The sequence below is a fragment of the Accipiter gentilis genome, chromosome 17 (genome assembly GCF_929443795.1).
Source record: "Accipiter gentilis chromosome 17, bAccGen1.1, whole genome shotgun sequence".
NCBI lineage: Eukaryota > Metazoa > Chordata > Aves > Accipitriformes > Accipitridae > Astur > Astur gentilis.
The window spans coordinates 14,344,609-14,370,114 of record NC_064896.1 but is presented as its reverse complement, the minus strand read 5'-3'; the positions used below and the strand labels follow the sequence as shown (position 1 = coordinate 14,370,114).

Genomic DNA, 25,506 nt, shown 5'->3' with positions numbered 1-25,506 from the left:
ATCTGAATAACAAGGGGTTCCATAGGCAAAGCAACCTGGAAATAGATAAGAAAGATGAAAATTAATTGAGAGGCTAACCAACACAGAAATCAGACTTAGACTCAAACCCTTCCCAACCCGTAAAGTCTTGTCTGAAAATGAATCAAAATCCAACACATCACAAAATAAAAATGCCTGAGGAAGTTTTGCAAAATAAATGTCACCTCTGATTTTTTTTGGTCCCCACAGCCAGCCTTTATTCAGGAATAATTACTTTGCTGCTCTTGTTTCTCATTAAGCTGAAAAATGTGTTCTCCCAGTAATCTAAATTTATGCTGCCTCACTCTCCCACAAGGTAACACATGGTTCATCCAGGTCATAATTCAAATACAGAGACCATTTTCATTGCTGAGTATTTTCAGCCACATACTCTCTTTCCATGTTCTACAGAGGCATTTATGAGTAAAAACTGCCTCTGCATTAAAACCAGGTGAATGCAGAGACAACTGATGGATGAATCTGAATGAAATCCACAAACAGCTAAAGAATGTGCCTTACTTCAGTCCCTTCAACCTCCAAATGGGTTACAAAATAACAATGGCTTACACATGCAGTATCTCCAAATTAACTTCAAAGGCACATATAGTAAACACCTCCCTTTACAGTTATTTTTTGGGACATTCATTGAACAGAAAGCCATTTCCATACAACCGAAGCATTTTAATTCAAGGCTGTCAAATCATTCTTTCTAACATGGAGAAAACATCCAAGACCAGCATTTATCAGGAATTAAGAATAGCACAAAAGCTAATAAAAACGAAGAAAGCATGTACCTTTTTTTGCACATAAATCAAGATATTGATATGTCAAAAGTTCAAATGTCCAATTATTTTTGTGTCAGCTAGAGTTTTCAGCAAATTCAGTGTAAGCTCCACTGTGCACATTTTCTACTGTGCACATTTTTAAGTGCAATCAAAACCACACAAGATGATTCTCTACCACAGACCGCACCCATTCCCAGCCTTTGGGAAGCATGACATGTTTTCTGCTTCAGTATTTTCCTCCCTTTACAGAATATTCAGCTGCTCAGAACTATAAGCTGGTAGTAAATACCACAAGCATGACGCAAATACTGATAAAAAATTCTAGAGCCTTTTTTAAGAAAAAATCCAGCTTAAAGAAAAAGCACAAGACTTGCCATATGCCGTAAAAATATCAGAATTGCTAAGAAAACACAGGGGACTTTTTGGTGAAAACATAACATCACAATTTCAGTGACAAAGATCTGTCATCATCGTGATTTCTAATACAGGGGAAAAGGAAGTGGAAGTCCCAAAATTACTTAAGTCTTGTTTAAATCAGATCCAGATTTCATGGAATTTAAAGGAAAAAATAGTGAGTATTTGAATAAGTGCTGGACTAGGTCACAGGCCTGATCTAAACATTTCTGAGGCTGGAAGGTGAGGACAGATGTTGCTGTTCCAGCTGAAGAGAACTGGAAATTTCAAGATGTGCTATGAATGAGAAGGAAAACCCATTGCAGGTCAATAATTCTTCTTATTATTAATAAATAGTGGGAGAGGTGGAACAATAACGTCCAAGAAATAGAATAGCTTGTCCCTCATCTCACTCCAACCATACCAGCAGGTTGGAATGCTGCCATCCCTGTGTGATTATTCAGTCTTCAGGACCTGTGTCTTGAATCTGTCTTCCCCCTCCACCCTCCTTTTCCCCTATGTTTTAGCTGACTACATCAGGCGCTCTGCTGCCATTCATTTAAACGTTTTTCCATGGTCACCTTTCTCCCATACAGTCAAACTGATCTCCTTCATCTGTTTTCCATCCTCATATTTAAGTCTTATGACAAAAAATGTCCTATAAAGCAAAATCAAATCATATTCTTCCCCTCCTCCTCAATTTCTCTGTGCTCAGCCATGTAACCAAGCAAAAGCTCCTGTCACCAATGCAGAAATGATCTTTATGGTGGTTGCAGATGGCAAGAACTAGTTAGTCGCCACCAGGACTGACAACATGCAGGTAGGGGAGCGAAGTCAGTGTCATGCAAGAAGTGGTGACTGGCCAAACAGGAATAAAGGCAGGACTGAATTTTTCTTTCAGATGAACACACTTCAAATACAAGGTCCAGCATTCTAAGCAGAAAAGCATCAAGTCACTCAGGAATGCTACACAAAGTCAAATAACAGCAGCGACTGCCAAGCAGCCTGAACAAATCCTACAAGAGATAGAAACTTCTGACACCACACACACATCTTCCTACCAACATTCTTTAAAATGGAACAGGAGTGTCTTGCACAGGCGCACATGGAGGTTGCATGAGTAACAACTGCAGATCTCCTAGGACTTTCAACAACAGAAGTACACACAACAGCTTCCTTCCTTCCCTCCACCCTGAAAGCTCTCTGGGCTGAAGGTCAACAGTCACAACTTGTTACTCAGCAAAATTGTGATATTAAGTTCACCTTTTCCTCCTCATGAATGTCAGCTCATTGGCAGGTTTGCTTATTTTCAGAAAATGGGAGGGGAAAGCAGCTGCACAGGCACTTGCTTACCTTGTTCCAGTGTTATATATATATATATTACAGACCATGTCAATTTATTTGCATCTGAATGTGAACACAGAATGCTTACGTAAAAGGCTTTCTTTGTTTAGCAGTGAAGACCTGCATAAAGAAGTCTGTCTTTGCACGCACTGCAGAAGCATTGGCATAGCATACACTGGCTCTGCATTTTGCCTTGCAGAGACTGACCTTCTCCATCAGGACATCCACAGGCAACAGTCATAAGGTCTGGACACCAGCAAGGAAAGGATTTTCTTCACTTGATTAGGAGCTTTTCACTGTGTGCTCCCTTCCTTAAGGTAGAAAGCCTTAGCTGATTTTGTACAATGTTTTATTCTGCAAACAAAGCATACTGACATAAAAAACAGGGCATTCATGTCTGAATGAATGAGCAACAACTTGGTTTTGACATTCAACCACGTACCATCTACAATGAATCATTATTCACTCTTCATACTACAGTAGCACCTAGAAGTCCTGACCGACGACAAAGTATTTAGTACATCAAGCTTTCAAGACAAGTCATTACTTCTCAAAGTTTTCAACATATACAGGCAAGACAAAGGAGAGAAAATGCCGTTCTTGCTCTTTCAAAGATGAAGATTGGATGCAGATAAGAAACACAAGATCATAACCAGGAACAAACCAAAGTACTCCTTTCTTTCCTCCTTATCACCCCAAATAATTCTTTGCATTTCCAAAAGTGTGTTTGTGTTACAGATGTGAAGAAGTGAATAACATTTCAAATAACCAAGCTGCATTTATTTGTTACATAATTTGTTGGATTCTTCTGAAATGCGCTGCAGCAACAGCATACACAATCAAAATATGCTCACTACAGTAACCCCTATGTTATAGGGTGCACATACTAGCTGTGATTAATCAAGGAACAGAATTATTTAGAGGGTATGATTACTGAAACAAGATAACACATCTATTCAGTACACAGAGTTTGGAGGAAAACAAATGTAGAAATCTCAGACAGAAGTGTCAAAAAAAGAATTAGAAACTGTTCAGTGCAAGTAATAGAAAGGCTGTGGTATCTAGAAAACAGCATTAAGGAGAGTCAATAAATAGCAACTTAGATAAGTAAAAAGTGCAAGTCACAGCCTAGAACAGTATACTACCATGAAGAACCACAACCAACACATGGATTAAAAAAGCCACTTTACAATAGAAGTCTCAATTCTGCACTTTTTGCAGAGGGCCCGTTTGATTATTCTTACAGATTCTTTCAGTACCTGTAATATAGTTGTTATAACCAGCTTCACAGTCAGTTCAAGTTTCTCATCCATTGACTAGAAAAAGAAAATGCCTTTGAAAATTGGCCCACGAACTGTAACCACTGTAAAACCAAGGGGGAAAGCAACCCTAGCAGGCCATATGACTACCTTAATTCCTTCCCCCTCATGTGTAAGCTGATACATCATTAGAAAGTCTTCCTGTCCTATTTCCTAAGAGCCCTTCTCTGAGTATTTTGTAATTCTGTAACACTTCTTCCCTGGCAAGCCTGCTTTAAAAATTAAACCACTGTTTGGCAACAGTAGGTCTCATTAAAAGGTGCATTTAGCACACAGTAGTATTCGCTATATTTAGAACTTGAAATACATCAAATACCACAGCAAATGTAACTATCGTGGGTGGTAAACATCCAGTTTAATGGCAGCCACTGTATTTGTGTGAAAACCAGTTTTATAAATAGCTTCCAAAATTCTGCTCAACATAGGCTGCTAATAATACCTGAAGATAATTTGCACTTTTTCATTTCTCCAACCAAAACAAGTGTTAGGCCTATGTTCTCTGCCAAGCACTCACCTGGAACAAGTACTGTGGGCATGCTCTGAACAGTAACGCAGCTGGGCTGCAAAACAGATGCGAGAACTAACCTGAAATTATCAGGAGCATTCTGGTCTGCCTTTTAGGCTGGAGAACTTCTAAAAACTTTCTGTTTAGATTTTCATGTCTTCCTATTCAAATGCAGCTGGAAACACGGGAGCTACATTGGATCAAACTGTCCTCAACAGCTACAACTCACTTGACAGTGAGTCAAGAAAAGACAAGAACTTTTCTATTGTTTCTAAGGGCTCTTAGAAGTTTTTCTTCCCTAAGCAGTAGCTTCAGAAACTTCAGGTTTGGTTTGCAAGTTAATGATAATTCATGAGGATCTGCATCCCTGTAAATCTATAATAAACCGATGTCTGGCACAGAAGACAATTCCTCAGAAATATTGCTCCTTTCAGTTTCCCCTTTTGCCAGCATTCTAAAGTATCTCTCTTTTTTTTTTTTAAAAAAATCCTAATCTTCTGTTTAAAATGTGTGTATGCATCTATTCATGTTCACCAGCATTTCTCTGTGATGCAAACTGGATTTTCTGAGATGCTAAGAGCTCACAACTCCAGCAGAAGTTGGTAGATGCAACACATGCTCATCATGATGTAAATATACAATAACATAAGACCAGAAGGGGCCCTATAACTCCACCTTCTCAGACCATTTCCTCAGACTGAATTTATACACCAATGATAAATGATCAAGCAGTCAGTTTCTTCCTCAAAGACTTCCCAGATGAACAAGAAAAAGTAGTTCTTTCTTCAACGGTATCATGTCAAGGCAAAACATTTGTCATTCTATCTGTGGGTAAGAAAGTCAATTGCTGTGAAAAGGGCCCATGACACAATTTTAAAAATATTATAGTTTTCTATGCATACTCGTTCCTTTCAGTCTTAGTAAAAACTTCTGCACTTTCCAAATATTGCGTTAATCATGGGCAATCCTCTTGTAGCACTTCTGAGCTACACAATCCAAAGATGTCCATCCACATCCACGATGCTATGGTTTCAGGTGTGCTGAGTCTAATGTGGAGTTTGACAAAGAGCCATGGAGTGTCCTGCCCCACATCCAATTAAGATCTGTTCTGTGCAACCAAGAGCTTTGACTGGCTTAGGGACATGAACATTTGCTTCTGTGCCATCACCACACATCCCATGCTCGTTCCATCCCCAAGAGACGCACCGGCCACCTAAAAGAGAAGATACAAAATACAGAATAAAGACCACAGAAACACAGCAGCTTTGGTTAGTTTTGGGGAGCAGATCTGTCAAGTCATCTTCTAATTATGTTCTAAGAAATTCTGCAAAGATGGGGAAAAATGTTCTGGTTCTCTTGAAAATGTAAATAAACCCAAAAGAATTATTCTTTATCTTGTTCCATATTGTTAACAACATAAGAGAGATTAAAATAACAAAGACATTTGAAAATCACTTAGTAAATACATGGTTCAGTATTTATGCAGAGCTCACAGAAATCTCTCTGCACTTTAAGGACCTTCCCTGAAATTATGTGGAATCCCTGCCTTTCAAGTTTCCCCTAGTAAGCAAAACTATCACAAACCAAGCCTCATGACTTTAATCATTCACAACATGATCTGTAGGATTGGGGAACACAGAGTCACAGAGCAGCCAAATTACATCTCACTCCTACTTTCAAGTTCACATCTCAGCTTTTTCCTTTAAATAAAGTCTTCAACAACTTGCCTTACTCATTTATCCTATCTCTCCTGCTTGCTTTGACATCATTTCACTGCTTTTATTATCCTTATTTTCCCTCATTATTATTTATTTTTGTAACATCTACTTTCATATCCCAAATCATGATCCATGTATTATTACCCCATAATAATCTTTCTTGAAGCACAATATGTAAATTTTGTTCTATAAATGGCTGGCATAATACAAAATCCACAAAAAAACCCCTCTTATTCTGAACTACAAAAGATATTTCTTTCCTATTTTCTTTTCTTTATTTGGCTGTCACAGACTGTGCCTGGGAATTTCTGTAATAAAAAAGAAAGCCATCCTGCCATATAATCATGTTTCTGATGCCACTGTTATTTTTGAAAAGCAGCAGGTATTAACAGCATGAAGTACCATTCTGGAGTCCAAATAATGCTAAGAAAAGTGCCAGAATTCACAAAATCCAATTCCAATTCTAAAAAAATTTTACTTTTCAAAATTCAGAAACAGATTATTGTAAAGCTAGCAGGACCATCTTTCTCTCCTGCAAATCGAGTAACATTTCATCATCATTTGTTTTCTTTACATATTAGTATATTAAAGTTCTCTTCTTTAATTAAGTGTAAACATTATTGAAGTCAGATGTAATTAAACAATGACCTTTAATTTTCTTGACAATCTTTTAGGCAATGGAGCACAACAAAACACCACTAGAAAGTCACAGTAGGCTAGATACATCTCACCTAATATACAGCAGTTCTGTTATCTTAGAAGGCACCAGATTTTCTCATGACTATGCACATGCAATATTGACAGCCCAACCTATATCACAAATGCGCGTACCTATGCTGCAGAAAAGTACCAAAAAGTAAACGTGTTGCAACATAACCCATTTAAATACCAACAGATCAGAACATCTAAGAGGTTAATTGGAATTTTTTTTGTAAGGTTCCAGGTAAAAATATTTATGTAAGTATTAACAAGCAGGAAAAAGACATCACAAACCGAGACTAAAGACACATTACAGAAAAATTATTTGGGAGGGGGGGGGAGAAGGGGGGAGGGTGTCAAAGAGAGAAAACCAGCTGCACCTAAGAAAAGGCATTCTTTTGCACAGTTAACCTGTGCATACATGGAATCTGCAGAATAAGCCTACTTAAAGAGGGAAAACTTCCAAGTTTAATGAAAAGGGAATATAACATGCCCTTATAATAATAAGATGGCTGTGGTAAGCTTTTTGTTACTAGACCACTAGCAATTAGTACAGCAACTTGCATGTTTGTGTGGAGACTCACTGTATCTGCCTAAAGGATTTTTTTATTTTTTTTCATCCTGTTCCATCAGGACAAGAGAGAGGAAACAGAAAGTTTTTGGTCACCTTGAATTACAAACTGCTCAATGGAACATTAATGGCATAATAAATATTCAAAGAAACAGCACAATGGGATATTAACCTCTCAAAATGATAAATATATCCAGTCAAACATCTTCTGAAAAAACATCACAGAAAAATTTATAAGCTAGGAAACCCCCAGATGAGAACATCTCCCCTAAAATAAAGAACACTGAGTCTTTTCCAGCCTTTACTTCTCCAAGAATGTAGAAAGGCCACCAAACAGATCTTTCTACCTGACTGCAGTGAGCTCCAAGGTTACTGAAATGGGCTGAGAGTGAAAACTAGTTGTCGTGGTTTAACCCCAGCCAGCAACTAAGCACCACACAGCCACTCACTCACTCCCACCCCCACCCAGTGGGATGGGGGAGAAAATCAGGAAAAAGAAGTAAAACTCGTGGGTTGAAATAAGAACAGTTTAATAGAACAGAAAAGAAGAAACTAATAATGATAACACTAATAAAATTACAACAATAGTAATAAAAGGATTAGAATGTACAAATGATGCGCAGGGCAATAGCTCACCACCCGCCGACCGACACCCAGTTAGTCCCTGAGCAGCAATCCCCTGCCCCCGCTTCCCAGTTCCTATACTAGATGGGACGTTCCATGGTATGGAATACACTGTTGGCCAGTTTGGGTCAGCTGCCCTGGCTCTGTCCTGTGCCAACTTCTTGTGCCCCTCCAGCTTTCTTGCTGGCTGGGCATGAGAAACTGAAAAATCCTTGACTTTAGACTAAACACTACTGAGCAACAACTGCAAACCATCAGTGTTATCAACATTCTTCGCATACTGAACTGAAAACATGGCACTGTACCAGCTACTAGGAAGACAGTTAACTATCCCAGCTGAAACCAGGACACTAGCAAAATTAAAATACAGAATAACTACGATTTATGAATGGTCTTATACAAAAATGCCTTATACATAGATGAAGACCTAGGCAGAAGTCTGAAGGGATGAAAGGGCAGCTGACAGATACAGAATGACAGGCCACAAAAATGATTCTCATCACCATCAAGTCAGAAGTCGGGAAAGCTAAAAGGCAGAGAATTATTGTTGTGAAAATAAAAGGTATACTATACCATATCTGCCTGTAGAAGATTTAGAAAAAGGTTTGCACATTAAAAAAGTCAGATATTACATTTGTGTCAGAGGAAATAGAATTTGCCGAAAACGGAGTCCATTTTTTTATAATAACATATTAACAAAACTTGGAGGAGGGTTGGGCAAAATGGCTGTGGTGACACTGGCCCAGGAGGGAACAAGCAGCTGTGTGAATCACTGGCACAGAACCTGAAGTCAATGAAGATCGAAGATAATGAAGCACCTATTAAAAAAATTACATAGAAGGAATATCTGCAGAGTTAAGGAAAGGCCTTCATTAAGGGGAACTAATGGCTAGCCTCTGGACAAAGGGCACTATTTCATTTCAATTCTTTTCCCTTCGCCTACACCACCCACCCCCCCGCATTTTTTTTTTTTTTGCTTGTTTTCTTTTTGATTGCTTCTATTCAGTTTATTGCTGATAAAAACCTCAATGCAGCCCCAGCAGCCCTACATGCTTTCACAAGAAAATTCAATTTTTATGCCTGTGCCAGAGCTTCCCAGGATGAAAGACCATTAGAATGATGTGTATTAATACAGCTACAAATTGCTTCTAACTAAATTTAAAACAAGCACTGTAGCATGTTCTCAAACCAAATGATTTGTGTTTGGTGAGGTGAGGAGGGAAAGTTGCTCCATGTCACTGATGAAATGAAACAGCACAATACATTGCATTCACCTCTTCCCTTTTAAAACATAAATACTCGAAGTACAAATGAAACCACAGAACTCACATGGCAATGCAGCATAATCCCAAGGGAATTTCACTTGAGTTCACAGTCACACTATTGAAAGTCTAGAGTAAGACTATGCAGGGTGGTCACACAAAACAAGGGGCTACTGCCCTCCTTATATTTTCAATAATTATGTAGGCTTTTTTCCAAGGTAACTGAAGTGACAACTGCAATCCACAGGTTGATTAAACTGGAGAAAAGTACTTGTAGGTAAAATAAAGCTGTAGCATATTGGACAGAAGACAGGATTCTGGGAAAAGTGGAGGATTTAGAGTTGCTCCTCATTGCTGAGTACTCTGTTCTTCCAGTGAGAAGAATCAACATTAGCAAATAAGATGCTCTGGGTGAGATCCACTGCACTTAACTTCAACCACCTAAAAATCAAGCAACTTAGCTACAGATTATTATTCTCTAGTTTTCCTCAAGAGCCAATGGAGTCATCTACATCTCTCTAACAGGCAATTAATCTTATCCAAACACTGATGTCAAAATCAAATCTATCTCACTGGTGACTATAGAGGGAGACCAAGTGATTGTCTTAGCCTAGGCATATCAGTTTTAAACAGATGAAGACAGGTTATGATAAATCACATCCTTGCAATTGGTCTGAAGGTAAAGCAAGGGAAAACTGGAAACAAGGAAGCTACAAATATCACTGCAGCCTAGTTTCAAGCTACAAACAGTCTGCTTCTAAACCAGCCTGTGCCCTGGAGGCTTATCAGTGAAATCTTTAAAAGCTTTCCTCTTTTCTGTTTCTCTTCCCCCACTCTTCCAACCACACGAATAAACAGAAGTTGGCTTTAAAGACAATCCAAGTATCTTGAAACCAAGCTATTCATCGGACAGCTTCAATTTTAAGGATCTGTTAAAATGTTTTAGTACAGCTCCATTTTATAGGCTCTGTGCTCTTAGCAATACTCCACAATACCTCAAATTATTATTATTTTTTTAACCTTAAGTTCTTGCTACACTACAGATGTTTATAGATAAAGTTACAGTAGGCAAGACATCAGCCCAGGGCAAGTCCAATCACTTTAAATATCATAAGGGCTGGACCATGAACAAAATTCAGGTGTCTCAGCCATCCCCCCTTGGCTATTTGAAAGCATTCAAAACCTCACAAGGAACAATGTAACACTACACAGAAGGAGATTTAGACCATACTTCTCCCAAGGAGTTGTAAAACACAAGCGAATAAGTCTTCCTATTTTTTTACGACATCTGGCAATTCAGCTGTCACATAAAATAAAAGGAAAGAAATATCCCTCTAAACTTTTGTATTTTTGTTAGCAACAATTCTGTCATTAGCGCAAAAGTTTTGCAATTTTAGAATATAAGAAACAGGGTTGATACCAATTGTTTGCTGCAGAAAAACATGGAAACGTATTAGGAACTACAGGGAAAGTCTAAGCATTCTGCAAAATCTTATTAAAGGCAAAGTTTGGTAAGTGGAATATAAGATGACATGATCCCAAAACATTATATGGTACCTCCAAAAGTAGAAAACAACCAAGAGATTCATATAGAGCCAGTTTTATTATGGAGCTACGTTTGTACCCACATTTTCAAGCAGCAAGCTGTCGTGTGCTTCAGGCAGCCTATCCAATTGCTGCTGGAGTTGCTCAGGTCCACAACCCTCACTTTACAGTAAGCAAGCTCGATAAAAGTCAAAGGCATTGCAGTGCTAACACAACATACATATAGGAAACAACATACATTTTTTATATTAAGTACAAAGTCACAGTACTAAAGACACACTGATTTCAAAGTTAGCCTCCAGTCGACAATCTGTCCTCACTCCACCTTTACATCATTAGCAGCTCTCCCCAGGCAGTAGACCTCAACCACTCAGTCCCCTCCTCAGCAGTGGTTTTAAACAAGTGAAAAATCAGATTACTTCAGGTCATGCATCTGTGGGTCACCCTGGCACCTGGAAGGAACAAATTCCAATGGCCTCAAACAGCTACTCATAACAAATGCACAAAGCCTGCATGATATGGACTTCTCCGACTTGGTGCTCTAAATTAATCTTACACGAGTTTTTTTTTGTTGGTGTTTTTTTTTTTTTTTACAGCAGAAGCACTGTCTTGTTAGTCAGGCCTTCTCTCTGCCTATACTTGTATATTGTGTAATACAGCAGGGACTTCAAACTGGGTCAGGGCCTCAAGGCCAACTGTCAAAATAGCCAATTACAATATACAACTACTAGGGAGAGTCAGAAAATCAACTTGAGTATACAAAATGCCTAGTATGGCTTAGGGAGCCATGGTGGTATGTGGAGTACTGTAAAACGGAGCAATATGGCTACACATATCTTCTGAAATTAATTTCATTTGGGAGAGTCTAATTTCTAGTATCTCCTTCAATATCAGTATCTATCCCACAAATGGCAAACAGAAGAGCAGTACAGAGCACATCTAATCTTTCCTATCCTCATTTCGATAGCATACAAATAGCTGAGAGTTACAAAATGGGAAGGGGAAAGAATCATGTTTATGATAATATAATTTCTGAGCATGCAGTGAAGGGCAATGTAGCACATCTGGCATGGCTGGAAAATTGTATATGGGGAGGGAGTCCAACATATAGCAATGCAGAGTAGTAGGGAAAGATACAGTAAAAATGGCACTTACCAAAAAAAAAGCCTTAGCAGTTTCCTGCAAACATGCTGTGCATTCACCCATGCACTGTTTCAAGCATCAGGCAAATAACATAACTGAGCCTGTTCACTAGAGGTAGTGCTATCTTGCTAATATACAATGACAATAGAAATTTTGTTCTGTTCTCACAGCGCACTTCAAAGCAGGAGCTGAATGGCTCACCACACAAATTAATATGCATCTATTTAAAAGAATCATTCCATGTTACATCAAACAGCCACAGTTTAGGTTACCATTCAGGCTAGTTTATGACGGGTTTTATTTTTTCCTTTCCAGTTATGCATTGCCATTTTGAAGACAAAAACATGAGGAAGAAATTCACAAAACTATATCCCAGAATTTAAAAACAACATACTTGCTACTACAGATTTCTTGGGCTGCATCTTTACAGTTTCTGTGGTGAAACTTAAGTCCTTTAAGATGGAGATGTTTGCTTTGCTGTGCATAGATAGTAAGGAGAGAAATCTACTGCAAGGATTAACTGCTCACGTTTCTGTTTTCAGAGGGAAACACAAATGGGACTTATTATGACTAAAGCTCATGGGTGCTGCACAAGGTTTTCCTTTTGGTTTTACTCAAACATGTCAATTCCTTCCCAACAGGAAAGCATCTCCAACTCAACACAGAACAAAACCTGGGCTCACGACTTTGTGCAAGACTGAACGTATCTGGTCCACTGACAATACATGAGGATTATATCATACATGAAGCAGCTGCAGTGCAGAGAGGATTAAGCATTAAAGATGCTTTTTTTTACACCTGTAGAAGACAAGAAAATCTTTAAATTTTGCTCTATTAAGTACAGGACAAAAACACCTGGCAGAAATTAGTTAATGGAGAGATTTGTCTTGAGGCTCTGAACATGGCATTAATGTCTTCTCCATCAGAATCATCAGGCATGACAGAGAGTGACTTTCATTCAGAACTTACATCCCTGCCTCTCAAAATGACAGGCATTAAACGTGTCACAGTGCTTTAACTTTGTATGCCAGAACTAGGCAATCATGATCTTGCCACAGAGCCAGAGACTGCAGTCTCATGACCCTCTGTATGATGTGAAACAGAACATACAGAAAATACCCTATTCTGAGTGCTTAGTAAGAGGTTGTCCATGCAAAATAAAATGGATGAAGAGGTATGTCAAAGCACATCTAGAAGGGTGCGAGTCATTCAAGTGTCCCATGGGACCATACAGTGCCATGGCCATTTGCATCCATGTATTCCGGGCATAAAGCATTACCATTTCAAATTTACACACACTTTAAACTGAGGTAAATTATTATACAAAGAGAAGGGGGGGACAGTTGTGATTCATTCTGACCTAGAACATGACATCCAAGACCTAGAATCAAAGGCCATCTTCAGCACAGGCCTAGGAATAGTAATAGATGATAAAAAGTTCAGTGATGAATGCAGAAGCAAGAATCTGACAAACCCCTCAAACTGCATTACAGTACTACATGTAGTTTTCAAAGCACTAACCAAATCACAGAGCAGAAGAAGGTACAGACGGGAAGATGAGCACCAGCATGCAGGTGAAACAGTGCTTCCTCCTACTTCATTGGCTGAAGTCAGAAACAAGAGACCCCCACTGGGCTCTCGGAAACCCTCTCCTCAAGAAAGAGCAGCTAGGCTGGAAAAGAATATTTTGGAAATGCTTTGGTGCTTACACATTTTATAAAGCAACATTTTGTATCATACATTGGTCTATTTACAAGTACATAGTTTTAAGGTGATCATGCAGACCAGGCTATATATGGCTGTCAGTCCTTGGCAGCTTATAAAAAATACTTATGATACAACAAAAGGTAAAAAGATATTCCATATGGTCACATTTACCTACAATTTCTTCTTATCTGACTGCTATTCTCTTCCCCTGAAGGGTTGTTCGCACTGAACAAAAGTGAGCTTTCTGGCATTTATCTCTGAAGGTGTCCTTTTCTGCGGAACACAATTCTCTAACTCAGAACCAAGAAGTGCAATGTGTAAACCCTCCCTATGGACATCTTCTGTAAAATAGCTTTGTGTTTAAATGGGCTTTAGTTTGGACTTTTCCCCTTTCATTTTCCCTTATCAATTGCAAGGCTGCATTTTGGTCAAATTTCAAGACACATGATATGAATGTGCATTACTGTTGAGTGAAGTCTAAAAATACTGCTTCTTGATATTAAACAAGTGAGGGCTTTTTTCCCATGCTTAACGAGTAATCTGAGGTGAAGTCCAGAAGTCATAAGCTAAAGTGTTAGAAATGCAAAGAGAAAAATCAAGGAAACAAGTGGTCACCGAGTTTCTCAGTTTCCTTCTTACTGATTGAACTAGTAGATTTTCTCACAGCTTGGCAAACTTTGTCTCAGAACAAAAGTAGTTGCAACTCAGCAGTGACATTGTTAGGATGCCTTACTTTGCAAAGTTTCAAGTTGTAATCTTAGCATAACACAGTGGCTCCAATGATGGCTCCCCTGCAAGCGTCACAGTGTAGTTTAACAGTGACAGCACTGTAATACATGTGTACCCGTGAGAGCTTTAAAATACCTAGCTTGATACAAGCTATAGCATAGCTGTAGTTGGAGAGAGCTCAGGATGAACGAACCCTCCTTTCTGGGCAGGATTTGTGGATTACGTTTCCTCTGTGCTGCAACTGTTGTACTTGAGTTAACCTACTTGTATCTGGTTCAAGTGTGCCTATACCAGACTGTACTGTAGTGCAAGCGCACATCTAATAAAACTCCTATGGGTCACATGCCTTGTCTGACTCAGTTTTTGTACCTATTGTTATAGGGATCCTTTTTAGACTCGGGGTCTAAACAGGCTAACTCAAGATCTAGTCAGGTACAACAATGGTTGGGTCATTTGAGCACCTAGAAAAAGAGCAAAAAGCAAATGACTTGGTAACATCCCCATGTTAACATTGCTGCCACTTAAAACCATCATTGCCCTCTATCTCATATAACATAGTTCTGTGAACTAACAGCATCCCTTTCAAAGAAGAAAATAGAGAGATAGTTGATAGAGCTGTAACAAAAGATGAAAGAAAAAAAAACCCAAAAACCAAACAAAAAAACCCACCAAACCATGATTCAGACTTCAAACACAGTCCTGAAAGAGATTTACTTCAAGTGTATGCACCAAAGGCAAGTCACATTTGCTCAAGGGGGCAGATGAAACACAATGTTTTTACCTAAGGTTAGCTCTGCAGGGCTGGGCTTGTGGTAACTTTCAGTTGCAAGTAAAACAGTAGCTGACTACTTAAGAAACCACTTAAAAAACCCAAAACCAAACAAACCCCAAACAAGCTGCAAAGTAATACCACCATAAATTGCACCCTCAGTCCCATCTACATGGCTAAGCCATTTCTCTGATTTCAGAGAGGGTTTTCAGGGTATACGGTAAAGCAGAACCCAAGTGTTCTAGCTCTTCCCATTTCTTAAAGTTAGGAAAAGATTGGAAACTTGAGCCATATCACCTAATCAAGAAACTTATGCAAAGTAATGAGCCAAATACCAGGGGGGGAGACACAAATTTTGTTTCCTCTGCCAGGTAACCAATAGCCAGGTAGACCAGGACCTTAGGAATAACACCTCTTATTTTTTTAACTGTACTTTTAGAGAGAAATATTTTATATTTTAGTAAGTGTTCTGGAAAAAAATAAGCACATGGTCAATATTGGATATAAAAGTAGTAGTGGGATAACAGGCTTTGTCAGGTATAATTAAATAATAAGCATCATACCATAAGAATTAAAAACAGTCAGAAAGACAATGAAAGCAGACAGCTTCAAAAAAAGAAGTGCACAGAAGGCAGGATTGAATCTGTTTCTCCAAACATCAGTTCAAAATCATACATGACTGTTGAGTGAAGTCTGGAAGAATTTCTTGTTGATACTAAGCAAAGGAAGAGTTCTTTCACATCAACATCTGTTAAAACCAAAGACCAGTTCACTTAGATAAAAACAGATTTTGACATACTTTTCTGGTGCAGAACAAAGATTCTGGGCAAGATGTAAAGCACAGCTTGCTAACTTTTACCTTTTCACATCTGTACGGACAAATTTCACTCTATTCTCCTTTACTTTTATTCATTAAACTATTTAATAACAAAGCCCTAATCCTTGTTAAAAAAACCAAAGTTGTTCAGTTTCAATACTGACCTGGCAAAAGCTGAGCATTTCAAGCAACACACAGGACTAAAGAGACACTAGCAGTGAAGTGGAATGCAGTACATATGGGTGTGCAAACAAACCTTTTACAAACTCAGACCATTTAGTCAGGGAATAACCCTGCTGCAGGACGGCTTCTCCGCATTTCTACCTTCAGCCTCCTCTGTGGGTCAGATGTCCATACACTTACGCTTCACACCACTCTTGCCTAATCTTCCCTAGAAGTGAGCAACACTGGGAAGGAAATGCAGGCAGAATTTGGCATACTATTGGGTGTCAAGTGACACCATTTGAATTGTTCTGATTAGGAAAGGCAAACAACATCTCTGCCACATAGGGTTCAAAGTACATTTTGGAGACACCTCACCACTTTGCCTCCATCAGTATTAACATGCACCTAAATTCTGAATTGGGGGCAGCTCCTTAAGTAGAGGAAATGTATCAAGTCAGTAACTGGAAGAAGGCAAGCACAAAAGAGAGTCCCGAGATAAAAACCTCCTGCAATTAATACTGCAGAGGTGTTTTCTGAAAGTTTCTGCTCTAGTACATTTTTTTCTGGACCCTGGCAAAATAGCCATAATGAAAACAGCATTCATGCATCAGGTGCAGGGATCTGAGGTTGGAATGTAAAATCTGCCTTTGGCACAGTGACAGGAAGAACAGCTGATGGGCAGAGGGATTCAGAGGCCCCATGCCAGCTCCAGAAGGTCAGAGGACCAGAATGGACAACACAAGCTGGGTCCCTGAGATGCCGTTTGGCGCTATCCCATCTGATCCTCTGCATAACCTCAGGAAGAAGAGGAAACGAGCTGGAATCAAGGCAGGAATATCTGGCACCATTTTGGAACTACTATATCTGTCAGGGACCTGGGATAACAAAGTATTCTTCAGAATTAAAAAAAAAAACCAAACAAACCACCAACAATAAAAAAAAACACCAACTCTATCTCTGAAAGAATATTTGACCAAATTAAGAATTCAAGAGCTTTGGTCTTCTCGTTTTGGAGGAAGCAGAAACACTGGAAATATGGGGTCTCCTTCATGCCTTGGCCTCACTGCTCTTTCCTGTGTGCATGCAGAAAGCCAGTTTCGTCCATCTTATAGTTGACACTAGGCTAATCACATAGCAGGAGCAGCTATAGAAAGCAACCTAGAAAGCAAGCTAAACAGAAAAGAATTAGTTAGAATTTAAGGCTACATGTGGCACTAAGACAAATCTTTATCACTACTCCCAAAGAAAAAATAATAGCATGAAAAGCTTTTAAGCTATGAATAAAATTACTGAGAAAATAGTGTAAAAGACTAAAACCAAATCAGCCCAAACTTCTGGTGAAACTACAAGCTTCAGTTTGCATCAAGAAAAGCAATACCTGATATGCATGTGTGTCCACATATAACATACAAACAAATGAATGCTACACAAAGTAGTTCTCACTAACCTGCAATATGAATATGACAGAAGCTGAATTAATTCTTTAAACTGCTGGAAAACAGAACAACCAAATATGAAGACAACAGTCAGACAATGTTGAGATGTCTCCTTAAATAACTTTAAAACTGTTTTTCTCTGACTCTGCTTCAAAGGTCTTGTGATAACTTAAAGCTTGCTGAATACCAATAATGAAAATATTTCTTGTACAGTACAGCCAAGAGATCTTTACTCTTTAAGATCACTTACTAAACACAGCTATTAGTTCTGTTCATGGTTGAACCAAAATGCCATCCTCTTGACACTGGAGGCTTCTTAAATCTACCCAGGAATAGACAAAGCAAGAATAAGAATTGTAAGTGACCAGTCAACTCTGCAGAATTGACTCACGTTCCCAAATCATTCAAACACTTAAAAATGCTATCTTTTCCTAAATTAGAGCTTTTTTGTGTGTGTGTGTGATTATCAGCATTTTAAAGCTCTCCATATAACTTTTGATACGGAAAGATTAAAAATAAAGACCATAATCTTTATTTAAAAATACTGCAAAGGATACAAGAACCAACCAGGTCAAGGTATTTTAGGATGACCACAGCCACCCATTGTCTTTATCAGTTTACTGTCCAAAAAAAGAGAGCAAGAAGAATTACCACACAACTAGCAATACTACACTTAACATTTGTGTTTGTAAAATATTTGTATGTACATATACACACAGGCAGACATATGTTCTACAGAAAACATAGATATAATTATGGATCTTGCATAGGCTAATAGAGGAGACATGTATCTAGTTCCTACATAGATAGATGTATGAAGTAGCCAGCATCTTGGCTGTTGCCAGAGAGAGCTAAGTTCAAATTGCAAAAAACTTTTCAACAGTGAAGTGACATAACTTTGAAACAGAAAGATATACTGCCCATTTACCACTGCTTCATTACTGGCTCGCATCTCACTCCATCATCCTTCACAGTCAATAATTCCCGTCTCAGGCCTAGTTATCTTTTGCAGAACTCTTTGCTTAACAGATTTCATGCTTTGGGACCTTGGATTAGTAGCAACACACAACATGATTTCTCTTTCGGCACACATCCCTCTGCAGATGATCATTATTGATTTGGAGTACCTCAGTTTCTGGAAGTGGGATTCAATTTGTCTAAGCCCAAAACATCTATGGTGCATCTACTTACATGTATGTGCATATGTATGTACATATCCATCCTTCACCTAGGCACCTAACTAATTTCGTACTCAAGTGACAAACAGGCACTTTTCAGAGTGGTGTTCATCTCATCCAAAGCAAATACTTGAAGTCAAAAGAATTCTTCTACCACCCTTTTACCCATCTCTTCCTCTCCACGGTCTACAGATATCTGACTAGCTCAGACATAGTTTAAAGTCAAAGCAGACAAATTTTGCCCTAGCTGCCCAGCCCAAGCTGCTTTAGAAACTTGTTGTCAGAAGACATTGAGCTTTCTGAAAAATCAGATACTTCAAAGGCAAAATCAGAAACCCACTGAGATTTCAGGTGCCTCCAAAATCTTTAAACAGTTTTGAGAATATAGATGTAAACTAATCTTCTAAAATGTCACATATACACAGTCAACCCAAAATGTTGTCTTGTTAACAAAACCTTCTATAGCATGATGATCAGCACTGCATTAGGTGCCACTTCAGTAAACACCATGATCTATCTTTATAGTTTTACTGCATCTTTTGTATCTAGCTGGTTCAAATATACACTATAGGAAAGGAAAAGAAGCAAGGTCTTAATTCAAAGGCAGTTAAAGTTGTGCATGATTAAATTTAAAGGGGACTTCAGAAGTTTATTAAGCCTGATAAAGTTTGTTCCCAATTTCTCATGAGAATGCCTATTACTATGGAGGAAAACCACTACACTTCAGAAATTTCTTAGGAAATATGAATTCTTTTTATGTCTAAGTAGAAGCTCTTTATTGTTTAGAACTGTCTTTAAATCACTATGTTTAAATATGGTTCTGTTAATTTCAGCAGCTCTGATTTTCAACACCTCTTCCTGCCAATGTGTCTTGCTGAAAGGTTGCTGATGGAACTGTTTACTTTCCAGCATGAAAGGCTATCCTTTTCAGAAATTTCTTAGGAGATTCTTCTAATTAATTAGTCTACAGTTCCCATACCACTTTATTTCATTCTTTTTTTAATTAGGTTGTGGGGTTTTTTGTTTGCTTGGAGTTTTTTTGTTAGTTTTAGAAAGCTCCCAACACTCTTGCAGGCAGAAACATTTCTTGTGCTCTCTGCAAGAAATGCTTTTTGGATGCTTTTGCTACTGAGAATTTTTTTGGCTCTCCAGAGGACAATTAAACAATAACAACTTTGTATTCATTCCAAAGAGTAATTCTACTTTTGAAGATTTTATTTGACTAACATAGAATCATAGAATCATTTAGGTTGGAAAAGACCTTTAAGATCATTGAGTTCAACCATCAACCATCCCCACTAAACCATGTCCTGAAGTGCCTTGCCTACATGCTTTTTGAACATGATACCAACCAGAACTTTTAATCCACAAGGCAACATACGTCAACTTCAGCTTCGTGTCAGCATGCACTGGCTAGACACAAGTCCCAGGAGGTGCAAAAATTACTTAGCTGACAATATGATTAGGTAACCAGTTCTTCTTCAGGCTGACTACATGGACAGATTCAAAGCTGCTTCTCCAACTGGGAATCAGCAAAGGTCTTAACAGGATTTAAGCAGTGAAGGCAAGCCTTGATGGGAATGGCAAGGGGACCAATTGCTTCTCCTTGAAATGAGAAAAGAAGTCATAAGGAAAAAAGTTTGTCTGTAGTTGAGAGCAAAACCTGAGTCATGACTAATTCCTTCATTTCCAGCTATCAGTTTCCATTACTAATGCTTTGCTCCTCTTAGCCACGTGACTCTAAACCTTCTCATTATAGAGGGAGAATTAGCCCGCACAAAGCAAAAATATAATCCTCCTTCCTGAGCTCTGAAGGGATCTGGTCAGACCTTCCCTCCTGACAAATGGCAGAAACCATCACAAGGAAAAGCAGACAGCGGGGGACTAAACCTCTGAGTACTGCCTGCATTACCGGCCAAAGGCTACTCACCGACCCTGCTGTTTCTACATTGTCCCACCTCATCTTGACTATTTTAGCTATTTATATTGTTATCTCTTTAGGCCAGGGAACATCTTTCACTGCCTCCTCTACTATATAGTCTGACCCCACCTTGAGCCCATGGATGTTGTGTAATGAAAACAAATAATGAAAAAACTCTAAAAATCTCTCTTTTATTTAATTATCCATGGGATTAGATTCACATTGCTCTTTAAGTCAGGAACTTAAGAAAGAAGTAAATAAAAACCCTGCAGTGAAGGTGTTATTGGGTCCTGGAATCTTGGCTTATCTATATATTTAGAACATACTTGAAAAATGAACATTCAAATTTAACATAAGATGAGACATTATGCACTTACTTCACTGTCCTTTCTCACGTGGTGACTGGTATGAAATAATCCAGTCATACTTTATTCAGTCTTAAAAAGAACTTGATGAAGGGAATCGTTAAGGTAAAGATGACTTTTTATAGGCCTGCTTTACAGAGCAATTCCATAGGAAAATGCTCCTCAGTGCTTTTGTTTTCCCATCTACAGAGCAGGGACATTTGTCTATCCCAGGGAAGATTTTACAAATCTACAGTTTATAGCAGTAATTCATACCAAATCTTTAAATTAATGGCCATAAAGGAAAGATAAAAGAAAATAATATGTAGTGAAAGTAGAATTCAGTTAAATAAGTTCAGTAGAGAGAAGCCGTGCTAAAAGCCATTTTACGCATATAAGATCTGTTGAGGCAAAAAGCTGTTCCCAAGAGTCAGTGTTAATTTCAACATTTGTGCTGTACAGACCCTGAGGATTAAGTTAAGCACTGAATTCCAGAGTCAGGAGAACAGCAGCATTCTGTGAGTGTGACATTTCTGTCTGTATGGAGGGGTAAGACTCAGAAGGCTTTAAAAGGCAACTTAATCCCTCCTTTCCTGGAGCTGAGATGTGCTATGAGTTAGTTCATTTTGGTACTTATTTCTTATCTTCCATTTTCTGCATCCAGCACCTTTTTTCCCCCCATTGTCCCCTTTCCATGCTGTTCTCATCCATAAAGCATTTCTGCAGACCTCTGCATGAAGACAGCATTAGCTGCAAGGACATCAGAGCAACCTAGAATCTGCTCTGTACCTGCACACCAGTACTGTCTCTTTCAATCTTTCTCTGCCAATAAAGGATTTTATGGAATTGCAGGTGGTTTACTTTCTGTGCAGGAGGCTAAAGAACTGCACCACGTAACTATAGCAACAACTACTGTGAAAGCTCTCGATTTTTATTGACATGCTTCACATAACCTCATGGAAAAACTTATACAAATGGAGAAACAGAAAATTAAATTAAATATTGTGGTGATCTGCATCTTTATGCATTGCTTAAATACTTCCCCCACGGTAACCTGCTTCTTTTACTGTATAATGGTAACATTAAAATAGCACTTTAAAATTCACAGTTTAAACAGTAATTTAAGCCTCCACAATGCCAAAACAGAAGACATGCATGCAATCAGCTCAGAAAACACTGTAGCACAATTGCTGTATTTGACAAAGATTCTTCACTGGAAAACTGACACTACACAAATGGAGAGAAGAAATAAGGTGCACACATTTTTTTCATAGAGAGTAATAAACATTTGCATAGGGATATACTGCATTATTCATCTCTTACAGACAAGATAAAAGATGTATCTTTCCAAAAGATATTTCTCTATCCAAAGGATACACTTTTAAAAGGGCTTTCCTGTGCTCACAGCAGCTGAGAACTGTCTGAGAATGATACTGAGATGCTCTGTCCCAGTCTTAGAAATCTATGACTTGATACACAAGTTTGACATTCCAAACCCAATAAAACAGTTTGAAGCTTGCAACAAATTTGAATATGCCACAGTCTGAAATGGCCTCAAGTATCCTGGAAAGCTACCAAATTCTTATGTTGAGCTTGAAAATGCCACCTCTAAATGTGCTTCCAAGGCCATGATCCACAGTGCTGGAAAATTGATCCTTGCTTATGGCCACCATTTATAGCCTTAACCTTTACTACATTACTTCAATTCTCTCCAACAACTAAAACAATATGAATCAAAAACACTTCCAAAGATTTTAACAATAACAACTAGACTGAGAACTATCTATCTACAACTATCTTGACCTTACTGACAAAGCGCATTTGCATGGTTACAGGAATAGCCAGTTTTGCAGTCAGTGAATCAGACCAAACCACTTCACCCCAGTTGCCAGTTACTTCTCATTTTCAGCTCTGCTGCCGTGATTTATTTCTCTAAAAAAAGCACGATAATCCCAACCACTTTTTTATTCTAATGGTCATCCAAAACAAAAATATTTAATAGCAAGGTTTAGGGAAAACTACTGAGCTGTTAATACAGCTCTTTTGCATCTAATACTCTCACAGCACACAATGCAATCTAGGCTGCCTGGAAAGGATGAAAATGATGTGTTGCTATGGAAACAGGAAGGCACATGTTTAGGTTGCTCATCCCTGAAGAGTTACCCCACCAATATCTTTAAAGTCTGTTAATAAAATTTTAATCAATAATTAGAATAAAGTGAATTTTACCTCCTGTTTGACACCAAAATCTTGGTTCAGACATTGTCAGGCTCTTTTAATGTTCCCTGCATCCAGCTATGCCCTACAACATTAAGAATGAATCTATGCACAAACAAAAATGTCAACATACACTTATCTAGTTCAGCTACTTAAAATTATTATTCCACCCAGCAATAGATACCAGTTTCCCAATTTAAAGCCTTTGGCATATAGGAATGTGATTTTTAATTTATTAATTGATGCACTATACCTCCCCCTTAAAAAAAACCAAACCAAAACACAAAAAAAAACCCCATCCAACAAAACAAATCAACTCTGGTTATTACCGGCTTAAGGCCATTGACCAGAGATATGCCTATTGAAAATGCGACAACTATGCCAAGTACTGCAGTTACCACTCACCAACTCACCTAAACATCTGCTATTTCCTAGAAATGATAGTTCCCATCTTATCATGATTTACCTGCAGACAAATCTTGCAAAACACTGGGGCTTAAGAAGTAAAAATGCATTTCCAGACAGCCAAACAGAAAACAGGTCAAGTTATTTGCTGGCAAAACTCAACTTGTTTCACCATCGTAATAGCTGAGAATCTGGCTCCAAACATGCAGCCATTAATTACCTGTACAGTTAACTATGTAGGTACACCTATTTGTTATTACCTTAGGAAATCAATAAGCAAGACTTTGTAATGCTGTTTACTAATCTATTACCTCATTCTTCATAAATAACTAAGTACAATGTCAAGAATATCAGAGTATGCTAATAAACAGTTAACAAGCTTTGTGTTCTGAATCACAAAACAGTAAAGCAAAGCTGAAAAGACAAGAAACCCTTACTGTGAATAAAAGAGGTGCATAACCTTTTTATAATGTAGTCAAACATTATAAATTATTTTTTAAATTTCAATTAATTTCCATTAGAATATACAATATTTCTCTGTCCCAGTGTTCCTGGCAGAAGGACTCCAGTGGTCCCTTGCGACAGGAAGAAAACCAACTCCCATACCTACCAATTATGAATCTTTACTGCACTGAGATCTTGAACCAGAATACTAGAAATGCCAATGTCAGAAGAGATACGAGTGACAACAGGAGCAACACGTCCTTCAGAGAGGACACACTTATCTGGTTTCAGCTTCAAAGATTTAGAGTAGAGGTGATTTTCCACACCCTGCTCCCAGAATACACCAGCACTTTCAGGAACATGGCAGTCTCTCTATCTGCTGGTATATTTGGGCTTCAAGTTTTCTAGAAAAAAACTGACACTAATCTCCTGTTCAGCTGTACAAGATTTTTAAGGTGTTTGTTATTTTTAAATTTAACTTGAAATTCACTGATTTCCTCAAAGAAGAGGAACAACAATCCCATTTCCTTTTCCTGGCTTTGTAATTAATATGAAGACATAATAATTGCAGGCACAACCCCCCTCTAAATCAGGATCCCACCACGTAGGCATTATGCAGTAGCTATATACATAGCTTCAGCTTGCAGCTGAAGTTGGAGATATTTCCATTTTCCATGGGAGCACTAAAGTATTTGAAAAAAATCCGAAAACTTTTAGGACAAGCACTTCCAAAAAGATAAGTAATTGCACTTTGCCCACCTTGGGAATGCTTAGCACATTCAGAAATCCATTTTGAAATTCTGTTTTGTTTTTATAACAGAACAAACAGTATCAGATGGACACTGAGTTAGGACAATTCAACTTTATAAATTTTATTTAACCAAGGCTTATAAAAATGTATTCCATCAAAACTCTTCAGAATAAACTTTCAGTTCTTGATAGAATACATTTTTCCAGAAACTTAAAGGAACTAAAATTGTTTTGATTTTCCATCCTAAATAGTTCTATTTTTTAATATAGACAGATTTTTGATATATCACTGAAAAGTCAGCATTTTTTCAAGAGAAGGCAAAAATGACAAAAAAGTTTTAAAAAAAACTTGATTTTTTTTTTTAAAGGCTACAATATTTTCCAGCTGCTTCCATTTTCAGTGCACATGTTTATTCCCCTAAGGTATCCACTGTGATATTTAAAAGGACTTATTTGCTTACAGCTAAACACATGATATTTACTCACATTACAAAACTCCTGTCATACAACGCTGGCATTATTTAACCTCCTTCTCTTAGGAGACATCTTATACTAGGGACAGCAGGTTGGGACAAAGTCACACACTGTCTGTAAAGGCTCACACACAATACACACATAATGTTCCTTCTCCAATCATGCATAAAAAGCCCTGAAAACAATCATTATCCAGTTTTATCAGCAGGGTAAAATAAAAGCAA

At 38.2% G+C, this 25,506-nt stretch overlaps 2 protein-coding genes across 2 annotated transcripts in view; one reads left to right on the top strand and one right to left on the bottom strand.

Annotated features, from left to right (window-relative positions):
* Positions 1 to 13,230, top strand: part of KCNC1 (potassium voltage-gated channel subfamily C member 1) — a 131,085-nt gene extending 117,855 nt beyond the window's left edge. Inside the window, exon 4 of the mRNA XM_049819953.1 lies at positions 12,568 to 13,230. Within this exon, the coding sequence (XP_049675910.1) occupies positions 12,568 to 12,749 (182 nt within the window). The 3' untranslated portion in view covers positions 12,750 to 13,230. The remainder of the gene's footprint in view (positions 1 to 12,567) is intronic.
* Positions 2,901 to 25,506, bottom strand: part of SERGEF (secretion regulating guanine nucleotide exchange factor) — a 169,315-nt gene continuing 146,709 nt past the window's right edge. Inside the window, 2 exon segments of the mRNA XM_049819954.1 lie at positions 2,901 to 5,425; positions 5,428 to 5,577. Of these exon segments, the coding sequence (XP_049675911.1) occupies positions 5,388 to 5,425; positions 5,428 to 5,577 (188 nt within the window). The 3' untranslated portion in view covers positions 2,901 to 5,387.